This window comes from Apium graveolens, chromosome 6, assembly GCF_009905375.1.
Source record: "Apium graveolens cultivar Ventura chromosome 6, ASM990537v1, whole genome shotgun sequence".
Classification (NCBI taxonomy): domain Eukaryota; kingdom Viridiplantae; phylum Streptophyta; class Magnoliopsida; order Apiales; family Apiaceae; genus Apium; species Apium graveolens.
The window spans coordinates 141097406-141124154 of record NC_133652.1 but is presented as its reverse complement, the minus strand read 5'-3'; the positions used below and the strand labels follow the sequence as shown (position 1 = coordinate 141124154).

The following is a 26749-nucleotide window of genomic DNA, read 5'->3' as shown; positions in this document are numbered from 1 at the left end:
CTACCCAGCCTTGTCAACTGCTTGGCGAAAATCAAACCAAATTGTGTTCAGTTTTAAAGATACTTGTTCCATCTCAAAATAATTACTGGTTACCACATCTAAATTCGATAAATTTCCACTATCTACAGTTTGCATCCAACGATTGAGAACAAGGATTCTTGGAAATTTGGTAACCCCAATTTGTTTCAAACCACAAAATGCATGTCTGCAAACAATACCACACATCACAAATTTCTTGCAAGAACACGCAACATGGTTCATACTAACATAAACATGCATAAAATATAATGAACACATTATAATCACTAATTATACAACTAAAAATCACTAAAACAAACATATCCAATCATTAAAAAATAAAAAATAATCACTAATAAAAGATGAAAAGAAACATAATAGTAAAAGAGATTAACCTTAAAAAGTTTATCTTTTACCCTCACATCCCTGATTTCAAAATGAGTAACACCATCAACTTCTTCATTCTTACGCTTAATTTGCATTTCCAAACAAGAAGCAAGGACTTCATCCTGAATTTTATAAAAAATAGTACGTGTATACAAAGTGGCTGCATCATCTTCTATAAACCACTTTGACAATGTCATAGGAAGACTTGACTTTGACTCATGATTCAGTCTAACTGTCTCATTCCTTTGCTTGTCCATTGTACTCTCAAAATGCAACCAAAATTCACATAATGTATCTCCTTATTTATGAAACTTCCCAAAAAATAAGTTTTCACTCTCAGATCTTGAAGTAGTTCTTAGCAACCCAAACATTGGCTCATTTCTAAAAAATGCAGGAATCCATGAAGCCTTTAGAGCATACATATCTTGCAACCACTTATTATTTTCTAAATTAAATTCCTTTATAACTCTCTCCCATCCGCTCTCAAACTCTTCAGTTTCAATAATAGATGACCAGATATAGGTTTTCATTTTCTCTATGAAGTCTGTCTCCTTACATAATCAATTACCAAGCTGTTAAAAAAACAAAAAAATATTACATTTATTAATAACAAGGAATAAAAATGATACATGGAAAAATACAAGGGAATATCAAAATTCACTAAAACATTTATTTTAATCACTAATAAATATCAAATTAATAACTAAACATTATTTTCCTAATCACTAATAAATGACACTATAATACCTTAACTAGAAATTTCTCCATAATATGCCACATGCATAAATGATGCTTACTACGAATAAGACCGTTAACATCAGAAAATACATCATGCACATACACCTTCATAGAAGGACATTGATCAGTAATAATCAAAACAGGATTCCTTCCCATTGCCTTTACAAGATGACCAAAAGCCCAACTGTATTCAACAACACTCTCATGTGAAAGAAGACATGATGCAAAAGTTACACATCTATCGTGTTTGTCAACGCTAGTGAATGGTGCAAAAATTAAATTATAACTGGAAAAAAAGAACAGAAAAGAGTTAAAAACTAAATAGAAAAAATAATATAAAAAAAACTCAGTATACAATTAGAGTAAATAGATGTCAAGTACCTGTGTGTATCAAATGTTGCATCAAATCATATTGCATCACCATACAATTCAAAATTTCTACAACCAATAGAAACATCCCAAAATAGCTTTGTGAGACGACCATCATAATCAACATCATAAGCATAATTGAAGGCTTTAGATTTATCCTGGATACGTTTGAATTTGTCAATCATCATATGCGCATCCTTATCACCAATAAATAATTTCAAATCCCTATTGAAGTTCCGAAAATCTTGCAACGAAGCACCAACGTTAGCATATCCACCATACATTTTCTTGGCAAAACTAAATGACTTACTAACACCAATATTCACCTTTGCACCATTATAACAGATATTCCTCAAACTAGTAGTCATCTCACGACTAGATTGTAAAAAATGATGACCTTTTTCACATGTCAAATGTTGATTGTGATACGCAATAAAGCAGTACACAAAATGTAATATCCGGGATATATCGTGTAATTATTTTTGATATTATTATATGTGCCCAGTATCTATTCTGTGAGTTAATTGTTAAGTGTTATCTGTACTTGAATATTCAAAAATAATATTAATTGAGTATTTTAATTTTTATATGTCCAAAATAAAATATAGATAATTGTCATATCTTTCTAATTATTTTTATGTTGGTTTATGGATTTATAAGAATCATATGAAATTTCTAAAATCTTTTTCCGGGTAATTAAAATCTATTTTATAAAAACGGGAACCAACCGACGTCACCCGTTGTTACATTTTTGAAACCCGAAACTCTTTCGAGAACTCCTTCCTAACCTAATTGTAATATTCCGAGCATATTCCATGTTTCGACTTTTTCGATCCGGCGTACGGTTTGTCCTGAGCGGGTCCCGGCGCAACATTTTCGATACAATATTCATTTCGGTAAATCAATAAAACCCGTATTTTCGATAAACGGGAGCTTTTTATTAAACTATCCCAATTATCACTTCGTAATACGCGTAACCAGGCGCTGAGACCAAGACCGCAGTACAAATTGTACTAATTTGGATAATTATCCCGAAAACCGATACCGTTTGGATCAGTTTTTACAAATAAACGTATCGTTTTATATCCGGAATGATCCAACGGGATACTAATTTTCCATAATTATAAATAGCCTTTTACTGTATTTTATTTCGTATCAAAATCATTTGCAGATAGTTAATTATATAATTTTCAGAGAAAAACCCTAATTACATAAACTGTTCTAAGAATCAAACAGCAAAACGAACGCGTTACCAATCTCTGTTTTCAAAGCTTGAGTAACCAAAACGAAGGATTTGAGGTGTTCTATCAGATTCTGAGCTTTGTTTCACTGCAGAAATCAAGGTTATTTTTCTAAAAATTTATTTATTTTCGAATTTATTTTATTAAAAATATGAATTTTTGTTCGAATGATTGTTTGTATGATTTGATGATTGCATGTTGTAGAGCTTGTTTTCTTGATGATTTTCATATGTCATACGTCTGATTTGGAGTTCAATAACATGTTCAAATTTGAGTTTAATTTTCGAATTTCAAAATTAGGGTTTATAACCCGTATGAATGTTTTCAATTGAAATTTGGGGGTTTTGATTCAGGGGTTATTAGCTGTTGATTTATAGTGGGTTGTGTTCCTTATAAAATTTGCAATCGATTGATATATAGCTCGCTAACAGAGGATGCTTGAATCGAAGGGAGTTGTGTTTTAAAGATTTGCGATGTTCGCCGGAAACCGGCGATGTTCTTGGCCAATTTCCGGCCAGAACAGGGATGATTAGAATGTTTTGAATGCATGAACAAGTTCCTGGTGTTGTGTAGTGTTGATCTGGAGGTGTTGGTGGGGTGAGGACGCCGGGATCGTCTTCTCCGGCCACCCCCGATTTTCCGGCGTCTGAAACTGCAAAATTGCAGTTTAGTCCCTGTATTTTTGAAGATGGTGAAGTTTAGTCCCTGTAGTTTGCAAAGTTTTCAAAAATAGGATTCCTGTTTATAAAATGTTTAAAAATCATATTTCCTATTTATTTTTATTATAAAAATTCATTTTTAATTTCTGAAAATTCTGAAAATTATTATTTTAATTCCGAAAATTATTTTTAATTCACAAATAAATCTGAATTAATTAGTTAATTAATTTCAGTTAATTTATATTTGATTAAATAGTCAATTAATTCGAAAATTAATTGATTAATTGATTTAATTAATTATTAATTGATTTTAATTAGTTATTTAATTAGATTTAATTATTTAAAAATGATTTAAAAATTCTTAAAAATAGTTTCGAGCTTTAAAATATTATTCTAAATTATTTCCAAGGCTCGATAATTATTCTAAAATTATTTCGGAGCCAGAATGGGCCAACCGAACCCTGTTTATTAACCCGAAATTGATCCAACGACCCGTTTTAATTCCGAAAAATGTTTTAAAAATCATTTTAAATACCAGAAAGCCTATTTATGACCCTTGACTTCTTTATAAATAATATATCATTGATTACGTGATGTATTATGTGCTATATGTGACTTATTAATTGACTATCGGTGTATATATTCGGTGTTTACTTGATTATTGCATAACTTTCAATCCGTTAATCGAATTTGGGTAAAACGAAGGGTAGATAGAAGTATTTGTTGAATAGAATCCTGTGAGTTGATGATTGATAGATGCTTATGATATGTGAGCAGAAGAGGCAATGCGTAGGAAAGGGAAACAGGTAGTTGAGGAGTAAGACGATTGTGATTGAAAGCAAGTGCAGGATAGTAAGCTAATATCAGGCAAGTGTTCTGAACTTTCTCGAGATATTGTAATTCTTGATAGTCTTGTTGACATTGCAAGTGCTTTGAAGCACGGAAACCTAAATCCTGATTTCAGTTATTGTTCTTGAGCTATGAACCATATTCTTTCTAAGCTATTGATTATTGTATACCCAAACAAGAACCATAAATCTACGATACTACTCCACAAATACATACAAACTAAATACCAGACACTGAAATGAACTATTATATTCTCAACCCATGGTATCCTATGCTTTGAAAGCCTAAATCTTTGAAACCCTGAAATATTGATTCCTTTGTTATTCAGTTCTTTCATTACCCAGCATCCAAGCTTTTAAATTGCCTTATTGATCCTTACAGGGATTGAAACCCTTTCATTGTTAAACATTTATTATTGTTAATGATTTTGATTATTGCTTATTATTGCATATTCTGTTATTATGTTAGAATTGGATTGTTTTTATAAAATTGTGGACCAGATTCGTGGTCAGACCATATAATGGTCAAGTTAGGCCAATGTGTGCCTTGGATCCAGTAGTTAGAGCAATGCTGTGTGCCTTGCTCGGGGTTAGTGCGTGACTGATCAGCAGCCTAATTTTGGTTTTTTTTAAATTAAAAGTATAATATCCAATTCTAAATTATAATCCATTGTTCACTTGATATCATAAACATATTCACCTGATGATCATTATTCTCAGTTTTGTCATTGTGACTTGCTGAGCTAGTAAGCTCATTTGTGCGATGTTGTTTATATTCTTTCCAGTTAAAAAGGAACCAGTTGGTAAAGAGGATCCCCAGTCCAGCGCGAGAGCTAGGGGTTCAGGTTGAGAAAGCTGAGCTAGTAGACTTCTTTTGGAATAATTTAAGTTTGTAAAAGTTTGTAATAATGTTTAATACTCAGTTTGAGTTTGAAATAGTTGGGATTTGAACGGTTTGTAATATATTAGTGTGTGTGGCTTGTGTGCATACTTTAACCTGTTGCGGTCTGTGGTGGTTGGTAAGTAGGGTCACTGCATATATTATTATTATCTTTATTATTGTTATAAGCAGGTTATAATTAAGGTGTATGTGTGGACCCCAAACTTCTGACCCGGGTTTGGAGGGCGCCACAGGTTTGGTATCAGAGCTACAGGTTATAAGTCACTGACACAAGCCTAGGTTAACGGGAATGGGTAGAGGGTTAGGATTAGAAGTAAGGCATAGGATGATAGAACGTTGAGAGGTTGAGTGTTTTGGTATAACCGGTATTAGTATAGTTTGCGTCGTGGTACGAGATTCTTATATTACGATATGATTTCAGATAGCAGAGATGGCCGACTCTTTTATTCCCGTATCAGCTGATCACTCAGAGCCTTCAGTTGGAGTGCCGTTTTCGCATCCACGTCCTGTTGTTCCACCAGCATTGGCTATTCTACCTCCACCTGTGTTGCAGCCCGTACCACTGCAGGCTATTCCACCTCCAGGCATGAGGCCACCTATCAGAGGACCCCCACCAGCTGATTCAGATTCCACTGGGCATTCAGTAGCGAGTGCCCCATTCCAGTCTACATTGCCCCCAGTTCCTTATAACCGGTATGAGGCTCTTCTATTGGAGCGTGATTCCTTGTTGGCTCAGATTAGAGAGTTACAGCATATCATCAGGACTACAGATGTTAATCGTGGTGTGAGGGAGCTTCGAGAGGAGATTCATGTGACACGGAGGGTTCTTGAGGCTAGGTTACATGGAGCTACACTACCTGGCAGAGGCCCTGATGCACTGATGGGCTGGGCTACTGAGGTGATGGAGGACTTTGAGAGGCTGGCAGGACCAGAGTTTCCTTGGAGCTGAGTTAGAGATTTTGAGATGAAGATGCTGAGTAGTGTTGTATGGTTATATAGTATGTACAGTAGTGTGTAGTGTGTATCAGTAGACTTTTGAGTTGTATTTATAGACTAGCGATGCTGACTAGTGAGTAGGTTGTTGTACCCTTTTTGCTTTTACTTTCGAAGCGTCTTTACGCTTGTACTACCCTAAAACTTTTGATCTATATATATCAGTACCTTTTTCCTTTCCAGCACTGTCATTTATTTTATTGCACCTGTTTTACCTTACCTTATTTATTGCACCAGTTATACCCTGTGATACCATGTACCCTATTTTCCATAACTGTTTATATTCTGTAAAGAAGCATGCAATTTACTTAGTTACAACTGTTTTCAAAAAGAGATATTCCTGTTTTACAAAACTTTTCTTTTATGCAAATATTTGATTCAAAAGCTAAATAAATTGATTGATTCTTTACAGAAAATGCCTCCCAAAAGAAATACCCGCACCAACACCCAGAATGAAGAAACCAACAACAATAACAATCAAAATGATATAAACCAGAATGTGAACCCAGGACCTATAGACCCAGCAATAGCCCAGATTCTTCAAATCTTGGCCCAACAAATAGTTCACCTGGCACAACAACAGCAGAGACAGACCAATCCCCAGGTAACTTTCAAAACTTTTCAGGCAATAAACCCACCAGAATTCAAGGGTTCCTTAGAGCCAATTGAAGCAAATGTTTGGTTAAAAGAAATAGAAAAGGCATTTGCCTTAGTGAAAGTGAAAGAGGAACATAAGGTTGAGTTTGCAAGTTACTATCTGAAGAATGAGGCCACCTATTGGTGGGAAATGGTGAAAACATTGGAAAGTACAGATGTTATTACTTGGGAAAGGTTTAAGGAATTGTTTTTAGAAAAGTATTTTCCTCAGTTTGTTCAGGATCAAATGGAGCTGAAGTTTTTAGAGTTAAAGCAAGGGAATATGTCGGTAACAAATTATGAGGGGAAGTTTGAGGAATTGTCAAGGTATGTGCCGTCGTATGTTGATACTGATAGAAAGAAAGCTAAGAGATTCCAGCAAGGCTTGAAGCCATGGATCAGAGGGAAGATAGCTATTTTTGAATTGGATACCTATGCCGGGGTTGTACAGAAGGCTATGATCGCAGAGACAGAGAGTGAGATGTTCCAGAAAGATAAGGAAAGCAAGAAAAGGAAAGTTGAGGGAAGTGAGGGTCAGTCACAAACAGGGAAGTTTCCAAATTTTAAGAAGGGCAAGTTTCAGTCAGGGAGAAATTTTAATTTCAGGAAACAAAATATAGGAGACGGAGGCCAGGGCAACCGTCCAGCTAATGTGAATCAGCCGAATCAGTTGAGATTAACTTTTCCAGATTGTCAAGTATGTGGAAAGAAGCATGGAGGAGTTTGTAACAAGTTGAATGTGGTATGTTTTAAATGCAACCAGAAAGGGCACTACTCGAGGGAGTGCCGAAATCAGCCAGCAAGAGAGCCGGCAAATAAAGATCAACCTATCCAGAATCCAGCAGTGAAAGTTCCAGTCATTGGATTTACATGCTTTAAGTGTGGGAAGCCAGGACATATGGCCAGGGATTGCAAGACACCAACCCCAGTCAGTAATGCATTAAGGATTATGGGATCTACCCCAACAGTGAATGAGACTCCAAGGGCTAGAGTTTTTGACATGTCGGTGAAGGATGCGATCCAGGATACGGATGTCGTGGCAGGTACGCTTAATGTGAATTCTTTATGTGCCAAAGTGTTAATAGATTCGGGAGCAACTCGATCGTTTATTTCACAAGATTTTGTTAGTAAGTTAAATTGTCCAGTTGGGTATTTAAATGAAATAATGACTGTGGAATTAGCAAATCAAGAACGTGTAATTGTTAACCAAGTTTGTGGGATTTGTGAGATTGAGATTTCTGGTAGTAAGTTTTGTGTAGATTTGATACCGTTTAAGTTAGGAGAATTTGACGTTATATTAGGAATGGATTGGTTATCTAAGCATGATGCTCAGATAGATTGTCGAAATAAGAAAGTAATGGTGAAAACGCCAGACGAAAGAATAGTAACGTTCAAGGGACAGAAGCAGGTAAAGAAGTTCTTAACGATGATTCAAGCCAAAAAGTTACTACGGCAAGGATGCGAGCATTTCGTAGCATACGTGATTGACAAAAGTCAGGAGCCAGCAAAACTTGAAGATATCCCAGTAGTGAATGAATTTCCAGACGTATTTCCCGACGAATTGCCAGGACTTCCTCCAGATAGAGAAATTGAATTTGCAGTCGATTTAGCACCTGGAACCGAACCGGTATCCATGGCCCCGTATAGAATGGCGCCCGTTGAGATGAAAGAATTAGCAAAGCAATTGCAAGAGCTGTTAGAGAAAGGAGTAATTAGACCCAGCGTATCCCCGTGGGGTGCACCGGTATTATTTGTCAAGAAGAAAGATGGAAGCATGAGACTGTGCATCGACTATAGGGAGCTCAACAAATTGACGATTAAGAATAAGTATCCGTTACCCGGAATTGATGATTTGTTTGACCAATTGAAGGGAGCCAAGTATTTCTCCAAAATCGATTTAAGATCGGGATATCATCAACTAAAGATTAAACCAGAAGATATACCAAAGACAGCTTTCAGAACAAGGTATGGGCATTACGAGTTTTTAGTGATATCTTTTGGATTGACCAACGCCCCAGCAGCGTTTATGGACCTGATGAACAAAATTTTCAAGGAATATTTGGACAAGTTCGTTATAGTATTTATAGACGATATTTTGATCTATTCAAAGATGGAGGAGGATCATGCGGAACATTTAAGGACAGCTTTGGAGATTTTAAGGAAAAAGAAGTTATATGCTAAATTGTCGAAGTGTGAGTTTTGGCTACAGGAAGTTCAGTTCTTAGGACACATAGTCAGTAACGAAGGGATCAAAGTGGACCCGGCAAAGATCGAAGCAATTACGAATTGGGAGAGACCGAGAACACCCACTGAGGTAAGAAGTTTCTTGGGATTGGCAGGATATTATCAACGATTCGTTCAGAATTTCTCAAGGATTGCCACACCATTAACAAAGCTTACACGAAAGAATGAAAAGTTTATATGGAATGACAAGTGCGAAGAAAGTTTTCAGGAATTGAAGCGGAGATTAATCACAACACCTGTTTTGTCACTTCCAGACGATCAAGGGAATTTCGTAATTTATAGTGATGCTTCCTACAAAGGATTAGGATGTGTTCTTATGCAGCACGACAAGGTGATTGCGTATGCGTCAAGGCAATTGAAATCACACGAACAGAAGTACCCTACTCATGATTTGGAGTTAGCAGCTATAGTTTTCGCTTTGAAGATTTGGAGACATTATTTGTATGGAGAAAAGTGTGAGATTTTCACAGATCACAAAAGTTTGAAATATATATTTACCCAAAAGGAACTTAATATGAGGCAAAGGAGATGGTTAGAATTAATCAAGGATTATGATTGCTCGATTAATTATCATCCCGGTAAGGCGAATGTGGTGGCAGACGCATTAAGTCGGAAGGAAAAGTTAAATGAGTTATCAGTACCTGAAGATATATATAAGGAATTTCAGAAATTGGAATTGGAAATTAGAGTTTGCGAACCTGAGGAAGCGAAAGTGTACAGTATGACTTTCCAGCCGGAGTTGTTGGAGAAAATAAAGAAATGTCAGAAAGATGTAATGTATCAAGATATAAATCATTTGGTAGTTGAAGAATTATGCACGCAGAAGGATGATCAAGGCATTTTGAGATTTTCATCTAGAATCTGGATTCCACCAGTGACGGAGTTAAAGAATGAAATTTTACAAGAAGCACATAGTTCAAGATATTCCATCCATTCAGGGAGTACCAAAATGTACAGAGATTTAAAGAAGAATTATTGGTGGCCAGATATGAAGAGGGAAATTGCGGAATGGGTTAGCAAATGTTATACCTGTCAGAGAGTTAAAGCAGAGCATCAAAGACCAAGCGGATTGCTACAGCCATTGGAGATTCCAGAGTGGAAGTGGGAACATATAACCATGGATTTCATAGTTGGATTACCAAGGACAAGGGCTAATCATGATGCCATTTGGGTTTTAGTGGATAGACTTACCAAGTCAGCTCATTTTCTGCCTATAAATGAAAGATTTTCGCTCGACAAGTTGGTCCATATGTACCTAAAAGAAATTGTAGTTCGTCATGGAGTTCCAGTGTCTATCGTATCTGATCGAGATCCAAGGTTTAATTCAAGATTCTGGAAGAGTTTTCAAGAATGTTTGGGAACAAGACTGAATATGAGTACAACTTATCACCCCCAACCGGATGGCCAAAGTGAAAGAACGATCCAGACAATCGAGGATATGTTACGTGTTTGTGCTATTGATTTCAAAGGAAGTTGGGACGAACATTTACCCCTGGTAGAGTTTGCTTACAACAACAGTTATCATGCCAGCATTGGAATGCCACCCTATGAAGCCCTTTATGGACGCAAATGTAGATATCCAATATATTGGGACGAAGTAGGAGAATGCAAAATACTCGGACCTGAATTGGTGCAACAGACAAAGGAAGTTGTTGAAATTATCCAGAAAAGATTAATAGCCGCACAAGATCGTCAAAGGAAATATGCAGACCAGTCAAGAAAAGATATGGAATTTGAAGAAGGAAGCTTAGTATTATTAAAAGTATCACCGTGGAAAGGACTAACGAGGTTTGGGAGGAAAGGGAAGCTAAGCCCAAGATATGTCGGACCTTTTGAGATCCTAAAGCGCGTTGGCAAATGTTAGGGCGAAAACACGCGCTAATATTCACGCAAGTATACGCGTTCGCAAGTAATATAGAATATTTTCTATTTCGTTCCCTCTGAGACTCAGACTAAATTATTGTCTAATTAAACTCACTCACCAATGTATGATTACTTCTCAATGTTAAGATAATAACACTTAAAATTGTTGATTAAATATTAACTATAATTAACTACTTAATTAACCACTTAACTAACACTTCAATTTATCAATAATAAAACACTCATGAGATCACAACTTCATTATTACTTCCTTCTATAGCCATTGTTATTACCTTTAGCATGTGACAGTGATGATATTAATCGAATAACACGAAACTGATAAAAGCCAACTTTCATTGTACTAATACCATTCTACCAAGCATCCACAATTAAGATAGAAGTCGAATAGTCATCAATTATGTTGAGTTCCTATCTGTCTACAGAAATTGACAACACAATGATTTAAGCACAAGTTATTCCTTTTTGATTACATAGGGCAAATAAAACTGTTAGAGTTACCCACTAATCATGCACAACGTACATGAACCTATGCTAGCATGGCAAGTTCTAAATCTCAAGATCCACCGTCGCTTCACAAGAGATTAACACCCTATCTTATATGTTCGCGACGCACATAAGACGAATACACACAACCAATACTAGATATCAAGCAATCATCACACACTAAAGTATTAAACAATTAACTAAAGAATTCCATAATAAATCCGTTGCAACCCCATGATCACGATTAGCCCATAATAGAACTTATCGCCATCATGGGTTCATATGAAATCATGATAAACAAACACAAGAAAATAATAACTAAACTAATTATATTAAAACAGAGTACGTCACAAGAGTAAATAAGTCAAAGCAAGAAAACTAGCATCCAACGTTATAACAAAACAAGAATCACAAGAAAATATGCTTCCTCTTCGTTGCGGTGTGCTAAATCGGTCTTCTTCCTTATCTCCTTCGCTTCTTGTGTAAAACACAATCTTCTTCTTCTTAATTCTCTATGAAAACGTCTCAAATCTACTTATATAATAGTCCCATAAAACTCAGATTACATAGAAGTTGGAAGCCAAACAGAAGTAGAAGTCTAAAATAATTCAGCAAAATTCCCGACCCTGCGCGGCCGCTCAGCATAGCTGCGCGGGCGCGCAGGTTGCTACGCGGCCGCTCAGCATAGCTGCGCGGGCGCGCAGGCCTCCACTGGAAAAAATCCAAGTTTGCTCCGTTTCTTCGCCGTAATCTGCCCGTTCCTTTCCTCTCGCAATGGTGAACACATGCCAAGGCTTATACTTGATGATTCCTCCCCCGAAATGCAACTAATACCCTGAAATGCATAAACACTAGAAAAATGCATCAAATACACAAAATACTTGATTTCAAGACACCAATTTAAGCCATTTTAAGACGTTCTAAGTGGTATAAAATGCCACTTATCACACCCCCAAACTTAAATCGATGCTTGCCCTCAAGCGTCACAGACTCAAAAACAAATAAAAATATGCATGAATACAATCTATATGAAAATGCAGCGATCCCCCTTACTACAATTAATCAACTAAATTGCCACATCTCAACGAATGCAATTAGACAACTAAAGATCAATAAACTCATGTAAACGGACATACAGCCAGAAACGTGGTGTGTGCAAATGCTTAACAGATATGCTTCGGAACTAAACCAATTACTATGACTAGACTATCCTCAAGGCAATCCTACGATTATACAAAGAATAAAATTTTCAGGCACAAAGTGATATACAACACTACAAGAACTCTGGAGCTTACTACGGAATCATGCTTTTTATTTACAACTCAAATGCTTATTTGACCGTGCAATGAGTGAGGTCCACAAAAGACTTATACAATGATATCCATGTAACGAGCGTTAGGTTAGCGGATCCCAGACTCTAAAAGCCTTAGGTCGCTAGGCACAAAGTCCCCTAAGAACTTAATAACTTGAATACCAAAGAGCCCACTCTTGATCAATTATGCCAATTTTTTTTTAATTTCTGAGCAAGTGCGTTTCGCTCCATCTTGCTCAACCCTAAACTACTCGCAACATACGCGAGACGGCTACTAGCCATTTGACGCCTAGCCACAACTAGCAACAACTTCCATATTTTTTTCTCCAAAATTTTTCTTTTTCATGTCTTTATCACTAAGAACCTATAATCGAATTCTAAGCATAATAAGTAGATTGACCTTGAAAATAACCAAATCATAACACAATCTAGCCCTTTCGCATTCTCTAAGACTTAGTGGACTTACAATTGTTTCTAGCATGCATAACAACCTACACAACTTAATATCACTTTAATGCTATCACTACACTCACATCAATATCACAATTCAGTCGATAAATCATTGCAAAAGGGATCATGGTAAATGCATGAGCTACATGACATTCATAAAAAAAACTATATGGCATAAATTATGCAACTATATGAACTAAACTATTATGAATATGCAACTAAATGACACACACACAAAATTCCTTAACTACCACCCCCAAACTAAAAATCTTCACTATCCTCAGTGAAAGTAGTAGAAAGGAACGCAGGGTATACCTACTCGGAGTCATCATCAACATCACCCTCAGTGGGTGGAGTATCAGGCGGCGGGTATGCAGAGTCCTCACCAAAAACTGGCCACTGGATATCAGCTTCAAGGCCTCGAAAAGCAGTCCCTAACGCAAGGGTGAGTTCCTGAGCAAACCTGCTCTGTGTCTCATACATGGCATCCATCCGCCGTGAAAGCCTCCTATACTGGACATCAACCATCCCAGCACCCTCCTGAGCTCTCGAAGAACCAGCCTCATCATGCCCTGGCCTAGCCATAGTAGCACCTCGTGCTGGACGCCCTCCTGGAAGACAATAACCCAGCCCATGCTCCTCAGGCTCACCACCGGTCCACTCCTGCATCCCATTCAGAGTGCCAGAATCAATCGGAGCGGCTGGCAACTACAACTGCTCATGAGCCGGCCAGTTCACTCCCACTGCTCGGCATAGCTTCGTAACCATAGATGCATAAGGGATGTTCATATGCTTTGCTCCCCTCAAAAACTTCAGAATTCCTTGGTAGATAACCTCACCAAGGTCCACATAGTACTCCTCATTCAGAATTCCCCACAACAGCTGTGCTCTCTCAACTGTGACCTCGTGTGCATGCGAAGAAGGCAAAATATTAGCACAAATAAATGCATTCCATGCACGGGCATACCTGTTCATGGCGATCGCCAGAAAGTGACGATACTCATTATTGCCTGGACTGCGGGTCCAAACTGTGCCCGGTCGATAGAGAGTCGCACAAATCAAATCCAAGTCAAAATCCTCAGTAGTCTTTTCATTCCAGTTCTCCTCCTCGGGCTTCCTCTCTCGCTGTCCAATCACACGGCGAATCGCCGCAGGATGATAATCAACCGTCAGCCCACGGACCACAGAAAACCCATTCTTTTCAGCCTTCGCGTTCGCGTAGAACTCGCGAACAACGCTCATCGGTACTGCTTTGGGTGACTCACAAAAAGCTATCCACCCCTTCTCTGCAATCATGGGCAACAACTCACCATCCCTCCCCGATGGTAAAAACCCCCTCTCCTTCAGAATCGGCTTACCCAACAGCGTAGTACTCCTCCTCCGCGGCTCTGTCAGTTAACCGAGGCCTTGCAGCAGTACCCCTCGATGAATCAGCAGTAGGAACTGTGCTGCTGCTGTCAATAGTGCGTGCTCTCTTGGGTGCCATTGATTCGTGAATAAAAGCGTGTAAGAACTGATATTTGATGTTTGTGAGAGGGTTTAAGTGTAGGAAGTTTTGTGGGAGATATGTAGGATAGGTGTATGTATATATAGGGTGTGGATTAGATTAGGGTTTGGGAATTAAGGGATAAAATGATGGGGTAGTGGGAACAAATCGTGGGTTTATGGGCTAAAACTGTTTTTCTGATTTTTTTGTGTTTTTGGATAGGTTATTAACTTATAAGGGTTCCTGTAACAATAATTCATGGGTTGCCTCCCACGCAGCGCTTCTTTTTCGTCATTAGCTTGACGTTTCGTACCCTGCTCAAGTAGTCAACAAAATGGCACTAACCACTTCTCGGTTTGCCATGTCCCCATAGTAGTGCTTCAACCGCTGACCGTTAACCTTGAATGCTTGGTCCGGATCATTCTCAAAAATTTCCACCGCTCCATGTGGAAACACAGTTTTGACAATAAAAGGTCCAGACCACCTTGATTTCAACTTCCCAGGAAAAAGTTGGAGCCGAGAGTTGAATAAGAGAACTTGTTGCCCTGGCACAAATAACTTTGGATGTAGCTTCCTATCGTGCCACCTCTTCACCTTTTCCTTATACATTTTGTTATTTTCGTACGCTTGAAGTCGAAATTCATCCAATTCATTAAGCTGAAGCATTCTTTTCTTACCAGCTGCATCTAAATCCAGGTTCAACTTCTTCAATGCCCAGTAGGCCTTATGCTCAAACTCCGCAGGTAGATGACATCCCTTACCGTACACCAACTGGAACGGTGACATCCCAAGTGGAGTTTTGTATGATGTTCTGTAAGCCCAAACAGCTTCATCGAGCTTTAAAGACCAATCCTTCCTTGACGGACAAACAACCTTCTCTAGAATGCGCTTTATCTCTCTGTTAGACACTTCCGCTTGACCATTTGTTTGCGGATGATAGGCAGTAGCTACTCGATGATTCACATTATAACGCTGCATCATAGAAGTGAACTTACGGTTGCAAAAATGCGATCCTTCATCACTTATGATTACCCGAGGTGTTCCAAACCTTGTGAAAATTTGCTTATGAAGAAAATTTAGTACTGCCTTTGCATCATTTGTCGGTAAAACTTTAACTTCGACCCATTTTGAGACATAATCGACTGCCAGCAAGATGTACTGATTATTGCAAGATGAGATAAAAGGCCCCATGAAATCGATTCCCCATACATCAAAGACCTCGACTTCAAGCATCATATTTAATGGCATTTCATCCTTCCTAGACAAATTTCCCACTCTTTGGCAACGATCATACCTTAAAACAAACTGATGAGCATCCTTGAACAAAGTAGGCCAGAAAAAACCTGCTTGCAGAATACGAGCTACCGTCTTCTCACCTCCATAGTGTCCCCCATAAACCGTGGAATGGCAGTCTCGTAATATCCCCTCCGTCTCACAGAACGGGATACATCTCCTGATGATCTGGTCAGCTCCCTGTCTAAAAAAATATGGTTCATCCCACATATACCACTTCACCTCATACAGAAACTTCTTCTTTTGAGCGGATGTCAAATTAAGAGGCATTATATTGCTGACGAGATAGTTTACAATATCTGCAAAGCATGGTTCTTCCTCCTGAATTGCAAACAACTGCTCATCCGGAAAAGATTCATTGATTAACGTCCTATCTTGTGAAGTAGAATCGGGATTCTCCAACCTAGAGAGATGGTCAGCTACTTGATTCTCAGTACCTTTTCTATCTTTGATCTCTAACTCAAATTCCTGAAGTAAAAGCACCCAACGAATGAGTCTCGGATTCGAATCCTTCTTAGAAACCATATAGCGAATAGCTGCATGATCAGTGAATACTGTTACTTTCGTACCAAGCAGATAAGATCAAAATTTCTCAAAGCCAAAGACTATAGCCAAAAGCTCCTTCTCAGTAGTGGTGTAGTTCAATTGGGCACCATTTAAAGTCTTACTCGCATAGTAGACCACATGGAAGAGATTTTTCTTGCGCTATCCCAGAACTGCACCTACCGCATAATCACTCACATCACACATCATCTCAAATGGTCCTGTCCAATCTGGTGCTGTAATGACTGGTGCCGTGATCAAACTCTCCTTGAGAGTCTCGAATGCTGCCAAACATTCATCATCAAATTTGAAAGGCACATCTTTCTCAAGCAAATTGCACAATGGCTTAGATATCTTTGAAAAGTCCTTGATGAATCGCCGATAAAAACCCGCATGACCAAGAAAACTACGGATTCCTTTCACAGAATTAGGTGGGGGAAGATTTTCAATGACTCCCACCTTGGCCTTGTCCACCTCCAGACCCTTGCTAGAGACCTTATGCCCAAGGATAATGCCTTCACGCACCATAAAATGACATTTCTCCCAATTAAGCACCAAATTAGTTTCCACACATCTTTTGAGTACGACGCGCAGATTATTCAAACATTCATCATATGAGTGTCCAAAGACGGAGAAGTCATCCATGAACACTTCGACGTTATTTCCAATCATGTCAGAGAATATAGCCATCATACATCTCTGAAAGGTGGCCGGTGCGCCACATAACCCAAACGAAACTCTACGAAAAGCAAATGTGCCAAATGGACAAGTGAAGGTAGTCTTTTCCTGATCCTCTGGTGCAATACAAATCTGATTATACCCGGAATAACCATCCAGAAGATAAAAATACTCATGTCCCGCCAATCTGTCAAGCATCTGATCAATAAATGGAAGAGGGAAGTGATCCTTCCTTGTGGATTTGTTCAATTTTTTATAATCCATGCATACTCTCCATCCTGTAACTATTCGAGTAGGGATGAGCTCATTCTTTTCATTTGCGACCACAGTGATACCTCCCTTCTTAGGTACACATTGTACGGGGCTCACCCACGAGCTGTCAGAAATAGGATAAATGATACCTGCATCTAGCCATTTCAGAATTTCTTTCTTCACCACCTCCTTCATGATGGGATTCAATCTTCGCTGCTGTTCCACAGTTGGCTTACTACCTTCCTCTAGCAGAATTTTATGCATACAATATGAAGGACTTATCCCCTTGATGTCTGCTATGGTCCATCCTATAGCCGATTTGAATTCTCTCAAAATCCTTAAGAGCTTGTCTTCCTCACTACCTGAAAGGTCAGATGAAATAATAACAGGTAACGTAGATGAATCACCTAAAAAAGCATACCTCAAGTGTTCAGGTAATGGCTTGAGCTCCAAGGTAGGTGCTTCCTCTATTGATGGTTTGAGCTTCCCTTCAGCGTTCTTGAGGTCAGAAGTACCAAGAGATTCAAATGGTATGTCCAGCTTTCGCTTCCAGGGAGAAGCATTCAGATATTGTAATTGCTCGTTGCTATCTTCATCATCGCTGTCAAAATCCCCCACTAAGGCCTTTTCCAATGCATCAGACATTAGCATGTGATCGAGTTCCGAAGTAACCGCAGAATCAATCACATCCCCTTTTAAGCACTCCTCATCTTCTGTAGGGAATTTCATTGCCTTGAATACGTTGAAGGTCACATCCTGATCTTGGACCCGCATAGTAAGTTCACCTTTTTGCACATCTATCAAGGTACAGCCAGTAGCCAAGAAAGGCCTCCCCAAGATTATGGGAATCTTCTTATCTTCCTTAAAATCCAGAATAACAAAATCTGCTGGAAAGAAGAGCTTATCCACTTTGATGAGCACATCCTCAACTATGCCCCTTGGGTAAGTAATGGAACGGTCAACCAATTGTAGTGACATATACGTGGGTTTTGGATCAGGCAGATCCAGTTTTTTAAAGATCGACAACGGCATCAGATTAATGCTTGCTCCCAAATCACAAAGGCACTTGTCAAACGTCAGATTGCCAATTGTGCAAGGAATGGTGAAGCTTCCTGGATCTTTCAGTTTTGGTGGTAACTTTTGTTGCAGAACAGCGCTGCATTCTTCCGTGAGAGCAACGGTTTCAAGGTCATCCAGTTTCACCTTCCTTGAAAGAATAGTCTTCATAAACTTCGCATAACTAGGCATTTGTTCCAGAGCCTCAGCGAAAGGTATATTGATGTGAAGTTTCTTGAACACCTCCAGAAACTTCCCGAACTGTCTATCCAGCTTTTATTGCTGCAATCTCTTAGGAAAAGGTGGTGGAGGATAGAGCTGTTTCTCCCCTGTATTAGCCTCAGGCAGAGTGTGTTCAACAGTAGTCTTCCTTGGTTCCGCCGCTTTCTCCTTTTGCTTAGATTCTTCACCTCTAATTTCAGCTTCTACTTCTTTTGCCTTTTCAGCATCAGCTACTTTTCCAGACCTTAAGGTAATAGCCTTGACTTGCTCTTTAGCTTCCTTCCTGCCTGGTACTTCCGTGTCACTGGGAAGAGTGCCGGGTTGAAGATTGAGCACTGCATTGGCTAATTGACCAATTTGATTTTCCAAGGTCTTGATAGAAACCGCCTGACTCTTGCACAACAGCTTAAGTTCCTCAAAATCAGCACTAGTAGGTGCAGCTGCACTTCCCTGTTGAGGATATGATTGCCTTGTAGCATACTGCTGTGGTTGCTGGAATCCAGGTGGGTTAAACTGTTTACTCACTCTTTGCTGATATGGTGGCTGAATAGCATTCTGATTATTCCCCCAGCTGAAATTTGGATGATTTCTGTTGTTAGGATGATAGGTCGCTGGCACAGGCTGCTGTTGTCGCTGATAATTATTCACATACTGAACAGATTCGTTTATAAGAGAACACTGATCCGTAGCATGAGAACCTGCACAAAGCTCACAAACCATAGCTATTTGATTAACTCCATACGTAGCCAGAGAATTAACCTTCATTGATAGCGCTTGGAGCTGGGCTGCAATAGCGGTGGCTGCATCAACTTCCAGAATACCTGCTACCTTGCCTGACGTCATCCTCTGAGTTGGGTTTTGATGCTCATTTGCAGCCATCATCTCGATAAGATTATACGCCTCAGTATAGCTTTTAGCCCATAAGGCGCCTCCAGCTGCTGCATTGAGAATGGGCCGAGATTGGGCCCCCAAACCATTATAGAAACCAGTGATCACCATCCAATCCGGCATTTCATGATGTGGACATTTTCTCAACATTTCCTTGTAGCGTTCCCAAACCTCGCACATAGATTCTGTAGGTTGCTGCGCAAACTGAGTAAGAGCACTCCTCATAGCAGCAGTATTTGCCATCGGATAAAACTTTACCAGAAACTTTTGCGCAAGATCTTGCCACGTAGTGATGGACCCAGCTGGTTCAGAATGTAACCAGTCTTTAGCCTTGTCCCTTAGTGAGAATGGGAAAAGCCTCAACTTGATAGCCTCATCAGTCACGCCATTATACTTAAAAGTGCTGTAGATCTCGACAAAATTCCTTATGTGCATGTTGGGGTCTTCAGTTGCCGCTCCTCCAAAAGAAACAGAATTCTGCACCATCTGAATAGTGCCCGGCTTGATTTCAAAGGTGTTAGCTTGAATAGCCGGATGAAGGATGCTTGACTGAATGTCATCAATTTTAGGCTGAGAAAAATCCATAAGAGCTGGATCAGCTTGAACAATACGATCTCCCATGTTTACTGGTTCTTTCTGCTCAGTTCCTGAATCTGAATCCTCAAAATCTAACTTCTCCGGAATATCAAGAACTTCGTCTGTCTCCTCAGCTGTATCTAAAGTCCTCTTGTAAGCACGAGAACGAGTTTGCATAAACGCTTGCTAAAGTACCTGAAACACAACCAGAAAAAATAAGTAACTACTACGTCCTAATCATTGAGTCCTAATGACCAATGATGGTAAGTACATAAACTAAACAAATACGCCGAGTCCCCGGCAGCGGCGCCAAAAACTTGTTAGGGTGAAAACACGCGCTAATATTCACGCAAGTATACGCGTTCGCAAGTAATATAGAATATTTTCTAGTTCATTCCCTCAGAGACTCAGACTAAATTATTGTCTAATTAAACTCACTCACCAATGTATGATTACTTCTCAATGTTAAGATAATAACACTTAAAATTGTTGATTAAATATTAACTATAATTAACTACTTAATTAACCACTTAACTAACCCTTCAATTTATCAATAATAAAACACTCATGAGATCACAACTTCATTATTACTTCCTTCTATAGCCATTGTTATTACCTTTAGCATGTGACAGTGATGATATTAATCGAATAACACGAAACTGATAAAAGCCAACTTTCATTGTACTAATATCATTCTACCAAGCATCCACAATTAAGATAGAAGTCGAATAGTCATCAATTATGTTGAGTTCCTATATATCTACAGAAATTGACAACACAACGATTTAAGCACAAGTTATTCCTTTTTGATTACATAGGGCAAATAAAACTGTTAGAGTTACCCACTAATCATGCACAACATACATGAACCTATGCTAGCATGGCAAGTTCTAAATCTCAAGATCCACCGTCACTTCACAAGAGATTAACACCCTATCTTATATGTTCGCGACGCACATAAGACGAATACGCACAACCAATACTAGATATCAAGCAATCATCACACACTAAAGTATTAAACAATTAACTAAAGAATTCCATAATAAATCCGTTACAACCCCATGATCACGATTAGCCCATAATAGAACTTATCGCCATCATGGGTTCATATGAAATCATGATAAACAAACACAAGAAAATAATAACTAAACTAATTATATTAAAACAGAGTACGTCACAAGAGTAAATAAGTCAAAGCAAGAAAACTAGCATCCAACGTTACAACGAAACAAGAATCACAAGAAAATATGCTTCCTCTTCGTTGCGGTGTGCTAAATCGGTCTTCTTCCTTATCTCCTTCGCTTCTTGCGTAAAACACAATCTTCTTCTTAATTCTCTGTGAAAACGTCTCAAATCTACTTATATAATAGTCCCATAAAACTCAGATTACATAGAAGTTGGAAGCCAAACAGAAGTAGATGTCTAAATTAATTCAGCAAAATTCCCGACCCTGCGCGGCCGCTCAGCATAGCTGCGCGGGCGCCCAGGTTGCTGCGCGGCCGCTCAGCATAGCTGCGCGGGCGCGCAGGCCTCCACTGGAAAAAATCCAAGTTTGCTCCGTTTCTTCGCCGTAATCTGCCCGTTCCTTTCCTCTCGCAATGGTGAACACATGCCAAGGCTTATTCTTGATGATTCCTCCCCCGAAATGCAACTAATACCCTGAAATGCATAAACACTAGAAAAACGCATCAAATACACAAAATACTTGATTTCAAGACACCAATTTAAGCCATTTTAAGACGTTCTAAGTGGTATAAAATGCCACTTATCAGCAAAGTAGCTTACGAATTGGCGTTACCTCCGCACATGGAGCACATTCACAATGTTTTTCATGTATCGATGCTTAAGAAATATAATCCAGACTCCAGGCATGTAATAGAATATGAGCCAATAGAGCTTCAGGCAGATTTATCATATGTAGAGAGTCCGATAGAGATTCTAGAAGAAAGAGACAAAGTATTGAGAAATAAAGTGGTAAAGTTAGTAAGAGTATTGTGGAGAAACCCAAAGGTTGAAGAGTCAACCTGGGAGTTAGAAAGTCATATGAGAGAAAAGTACCCTCATTTGTTTTCTTAGGAGATTCTGAGGACGGAATCCTTTTAAGGGGGGAAGGATGTAATATCCGGGATATATCGTGTAATTATTTTTGATATTATTATGTGTGCCCAGTATCTATTCTGTGAGTTAATTGTTAAGTGTTATCTGTACTTGAATATTCAAAAATAATATTAATTGAGTATTTTAATTTTTATATGTCCAAAATAAAATATAGATAATTGTCATATCTTTCTAATTATTTTTATGTTGGTTTATGGATTTATAAGAATCATATGAAATTTCTAAAATCTTTTTGCGGGTAATTAAAATCTATTTTATAAAAACGGGAACCAACCGACGTCATCCGTTGTTACGTTTTTGGAACCCGAAACTCTTTCGAGAACTCCTTCCTAACCTAATTGTAATATTCCGAGCATATTCCATGTTTCGACTTTTTCGATCCGGCGTACGGTTTGTCCTGCGCGGGTCCCGGCGCAACATTTTCGATACAATATTCGTTTCGGTAAATCAATAAAACCCGTATTTTCGATAAACGGGAGCTTTTTATTAAACTATCCCAATTATCACTTCGTAATACGCGTAACCAGGCGCTGAGACCAAGACCGCAGTACAAATTGTACTAATTTGGATAATTATCCCGAAAACCGATACCGTTTGGATCAGTTTTTATAAATAAACGTACCGTTTTATATCCGGAATGATCCAACGGGATACTAATTTTCCATAATTATAAATAGCCTTTTACTGTATTTTATTTCGTATCAAAATCATTTGTAGATAGTTAATTATATAATTTTCAGAGAAAAACCCTAATTACATAAACTGTTCTAAGAATCAAACAGCAAAACGAAGGCGTTACCAATCTCTGTTTTCAAAGCTTGAGTAACCAAAACGAAGGATTTGAGGTGTTCTATCAGATTCTGAGCTTTGTTTCACTGCAGAAATCAAGGTTATTTTTCTAAAAATTTATTTATTTTCGAATTTATTTTATTAAAAATATGAATTTTTGTTCGGATGATTGTTTGTATGATTTGATTATTGCATGTTGTAGAGCTTGTTTTCCTGATGATTTTCATATGTCATACGTCTGATTTGGAGTTCAATAACATGTTCAAATTTGAGTTTAATTTTCGAATTTCAAAATTAGGGTTTATAACCCGTATGAATGTTTTCAATTGAAATTTGGGGGGTTTTGATTCAGGGGTTATTAGCTGTTGATTTATAGTGGGTTGTGTTCCTTATAAAATTTGCAATCGATTGATATATAGCTCGTTAACAGAGGATGCTTGAATCGAAGGGAGTTGTGTTTTAAAGATTTGCGATGTTCGCCGGAAACCGGCGATGTTCTTGGCCAATTTCCGGCCAGAACAGGGATGATTAGAATGTTTTGAATGCATGAACAAGTTCCTGGTGTTGTGTAGTGTTGATCTGGAGGTGTTGGTGGGGTGAGGACGCCGGGATCGTCTTCTCCGGCCACCCCCGATTTTCCGGCGACTGAAACTGCAAAATTGCAGTTTAGTCCCTGTATTTTTGAAGATGGTGAAGTTTAGTCCCTGTAGTTTGCAAAGTTTTCAAAAATAGGATTCCTGTTTATAAAATGTTTAAAAATCATATTTCCTATTTATTTTTATTATAAAAATTCATTTTTAATTTCTGAAAATTCTGAAAATTATTATTTTAATTCCGAAAATTATTTTTAATTCACAAATAAATCTGAATTAATTAGTTAATTAGTTTCAGTTAATTTATAATTGATTAATTAGTTAATTAATTCGAAAATTAATTGATTAATTGATTTAATTAATTATTAATTGATTTTAATTAGTTATTTAATTAGATTTAATTATTTAAAAATGATTTAAAAATGATTTAAAAATTCTGAAAAATAGTTTCGAGCTTTAAAATATTATTCTAAATTATTTCCAAGGCTCGATAATTATTCTAAAATTATTTCGGAGCCAGAATGAGCCAACCAAACCCTGTTTATTAACCCGAAATTGATCCAACGACCCGTTTTAATTCCGAAAAATATTTTAAAAATCATTTTAAATACCAGAAAGCCTATTTATGACCCTAGACTTCTTTATAAATAATATATCATTGATTACGTGATGTATTATGTGCTATATGTGACTTATTAATTGACTATCGGTGTATATATTCGGTGTTTACTTGATTATTGCATAACTTTCAATCCGTTAATCGGATTTGGGTAAAACGAAGGGTAGATAGAAGTATGTGTTGAATAGAATCCTGTGAGTTGATGATTGATAGATGCTTATGATATGTGAGCAGAAGAGGCAAGGCGTAGGAAAGGGAAACAGGTAGTTGAGGAGTAAGACGATTGTGATTGAAAGCAAGTGCAGGATAGTAAGCTAATATCAGGCAAGTATTCTGAACTTTCTCGAGATATTGTAATTCTTGATAGTCTTGTTGACATTGCAAGTGCTTTGAAGCACGAAAACCTAAATCCTAATTTCAGCTATTGTTCTTGAGCTATGAACCATATTCTTTCTAAGCCATTGATTATTGTATACCCAAACAAGAACCACAAATCTACGATACTACTCCACAAATACATACAAACTAAATACCAGACACTGAAATGAACTATTATATTCTCAACCCATGGTATCCTATGCTTTGAAAGCCTAAATCTTTGAAACCCTGAAATATTGATTCCTTTGTTATTCAATTCTTTCATTACCCAGCATCCAAGCTTTTAAATTGCCTTATTGATCCTTACAGGGATTGAAACCCTTTCATTGTTAAACATTTATTGTTGTTAATGATTTCGGTTATTGCTTATTATTGCATATTCTGTTATTATGTTAGAATTGGATTGTTTTTATAAAATTGTGGACCAGATTCGTGGTCAGACCATATAATGGTCAAGTTAGGCCAATGTGTGCCTTGGATCCAGTAGTTAGAGCAATGTTGTGTGCCTTGCTCGGGGTTAGTGCGTGACTGATCGGCAGCCTAACCTTGGTTTTTTTTAAATTAAAAGTATAATATCCAATTCTAAATTATAATCCATTGTTCACTTGACAACATAAACATATTCACCTGATGATTATTATTCTTAGTTTTGTCATTGTGACTTGCTGAGCTAGTTAGCTCATTTGTGCGATGTTGTTTATATTCTTTCCAGTTAAAAAGGAACCAGTTGGTAAAGAGGATCCCCAGTCCAGCGCGAGAGCTAGGGGTTCAGGTTGAGAAAAAGCTGAGCTAGTAGGCTTCTTTTGGAATAATTTAAGTTTGTAAAAGTTTGTAATAATGTTTAATACTCAGTTTGAGTTTGAAATAGTTGGGATTTGAACGGTTTGTAATATATTAGTGTGTGTGGCTTGTGTGCATACTTTAACCTATTGCGGTGCGTGGTGGTTGGTAACTAGGGTCACTGCATATATTATTATTATCTTTATTATTGTTATAAGCAGGTTATAATTAAGGTGTGTGTGTGGACCCCAAACTTCTGACCCGGGTTTGGAGGGCGCCACACAAAATATTTATTCGGAACCATATACTTCAAAACCATCTTTGCTTTACATCCACACCTACGAGTAACAGAATGCCTCTTCTTCAAAACATTTGGATCATCCTTAGGATTATTGAACCCTTCACAACTACAAACAAAATGTTTCAACAAAACAGTACCGGCATCATCTAGCTTTTCAGTTGTTTTGCGAATGCTAAAACCACCCAAACGAGCATAAGTGTTATAAAATTGATAACCTTGATCTACACTCTCAAAAACCTGATTAGTGTAAGGCATGCAATTCTCAACAACACAACTAGGTATATAATACTTTTTACCACCAGGAGATATAGTATAATTTCTCGAACTACGTTCACATTCTGTTAAAGAAAGATCAGTAACAACACCGATACCAACATCAAGGCCACTCCTAGAAGAATCTCCGCGAAACGAATCTAAAAAATATAAAACAATAATTGAATACATATAACAAAATAACTGACAAAGTATATAATCAATGCAATTATTATACTGTAATTATAAAAAAACACCGATACATTATTATAATGCAATTTCATAATAAATAAAACATTACGAATACGATTACAACAAACTAACAAATTTATTTTTATCTCTAAAATTCTGTTATTCTTTTTATCTCGTTACTGATTATATCTACAGTTCTTTTTTTCTATTCAAGAATTATATCATTCTCTATTTATCTATTTCTCTGTATATCAGACACAAACAATCACTAATACATAATTAACTAATATAGAAATATGTAACACATAAACAATCACTAATAGATAATATATAATCATATAATCACTAATAGATGAGCATATAATCACATAAACAAATCACAACTAACATTAATCGCATATATAAGTAAAAAAATAAGCTCAAACTATTCGTTATACAATTTAAAATCACAGAAAGATACAAAAAAAGCCTAAGCAAATCAAAAAATAAACTTTTTAACATATCAAAACATATAAAATAAGATAATTTACCTTGATTAACTTTAATTTTATCCGAATCAGCTATAATCAT

The 26749-nt window shown here is 37.5% G+C and overlaps 1 protein-coding gene and 1 non-coding gene across 2 annotated transcripts; one reads left to right on the top strand and one right to left on the bottom strand.

Moving 5' to 3' along the window:
- Positions 1–26749, bottom strand: LOC141665494 (protein FAR1-RELATED SEQUENCE 5-like). Its single transcript, XM_074471480.1, has 6 exons — positions 26710–26749; positions 25765–26148; positions 1570–1909; positions 1153–1429; positions 414–527; positions 1–234 (listed from the first exon to the last, which is right to left on the bottom strand). The coding sequence occupies exons 1-6, from the start codon at positions 26747–26749 to the stop codon at positions 1–3; spliced, it is 1389 nt and encodes a 462-aa protein (XP_074327581.1).
- Positions 19703–19809, top strand: LOC141669727 (small nucleolar RNA R71). Its single transcript, XR_012553993.1, has one exon. It is a non-coding gene; the product is annotated as a small nucleolar RNA R71 (small nucleolar RNA).

Bases quoted from the DNA above. Each gene is read 5' to 3' on its own strand.
- LOC141665494 (XM_074471480.1), bottom strand. From the start codon at position 26,749: ATGATTATAGCTGATTCGGATAAAATTAAAGTTAATCAAG. The intron at 26,149-26,709 runs GTAAATTATCTT...TATATTTTTTAG, and splicing joins TAAAATTAAAGTTAATCAAG to ATTCGTTTCGCGGAGATTCT. The intron at 528-1,152 runs GTATTATAGTGT...TATAAAATTCAG, and splicing joins TGGAGAAATTTCTAGTTAAG to GATGAAGTCCTTGCTTCTTG.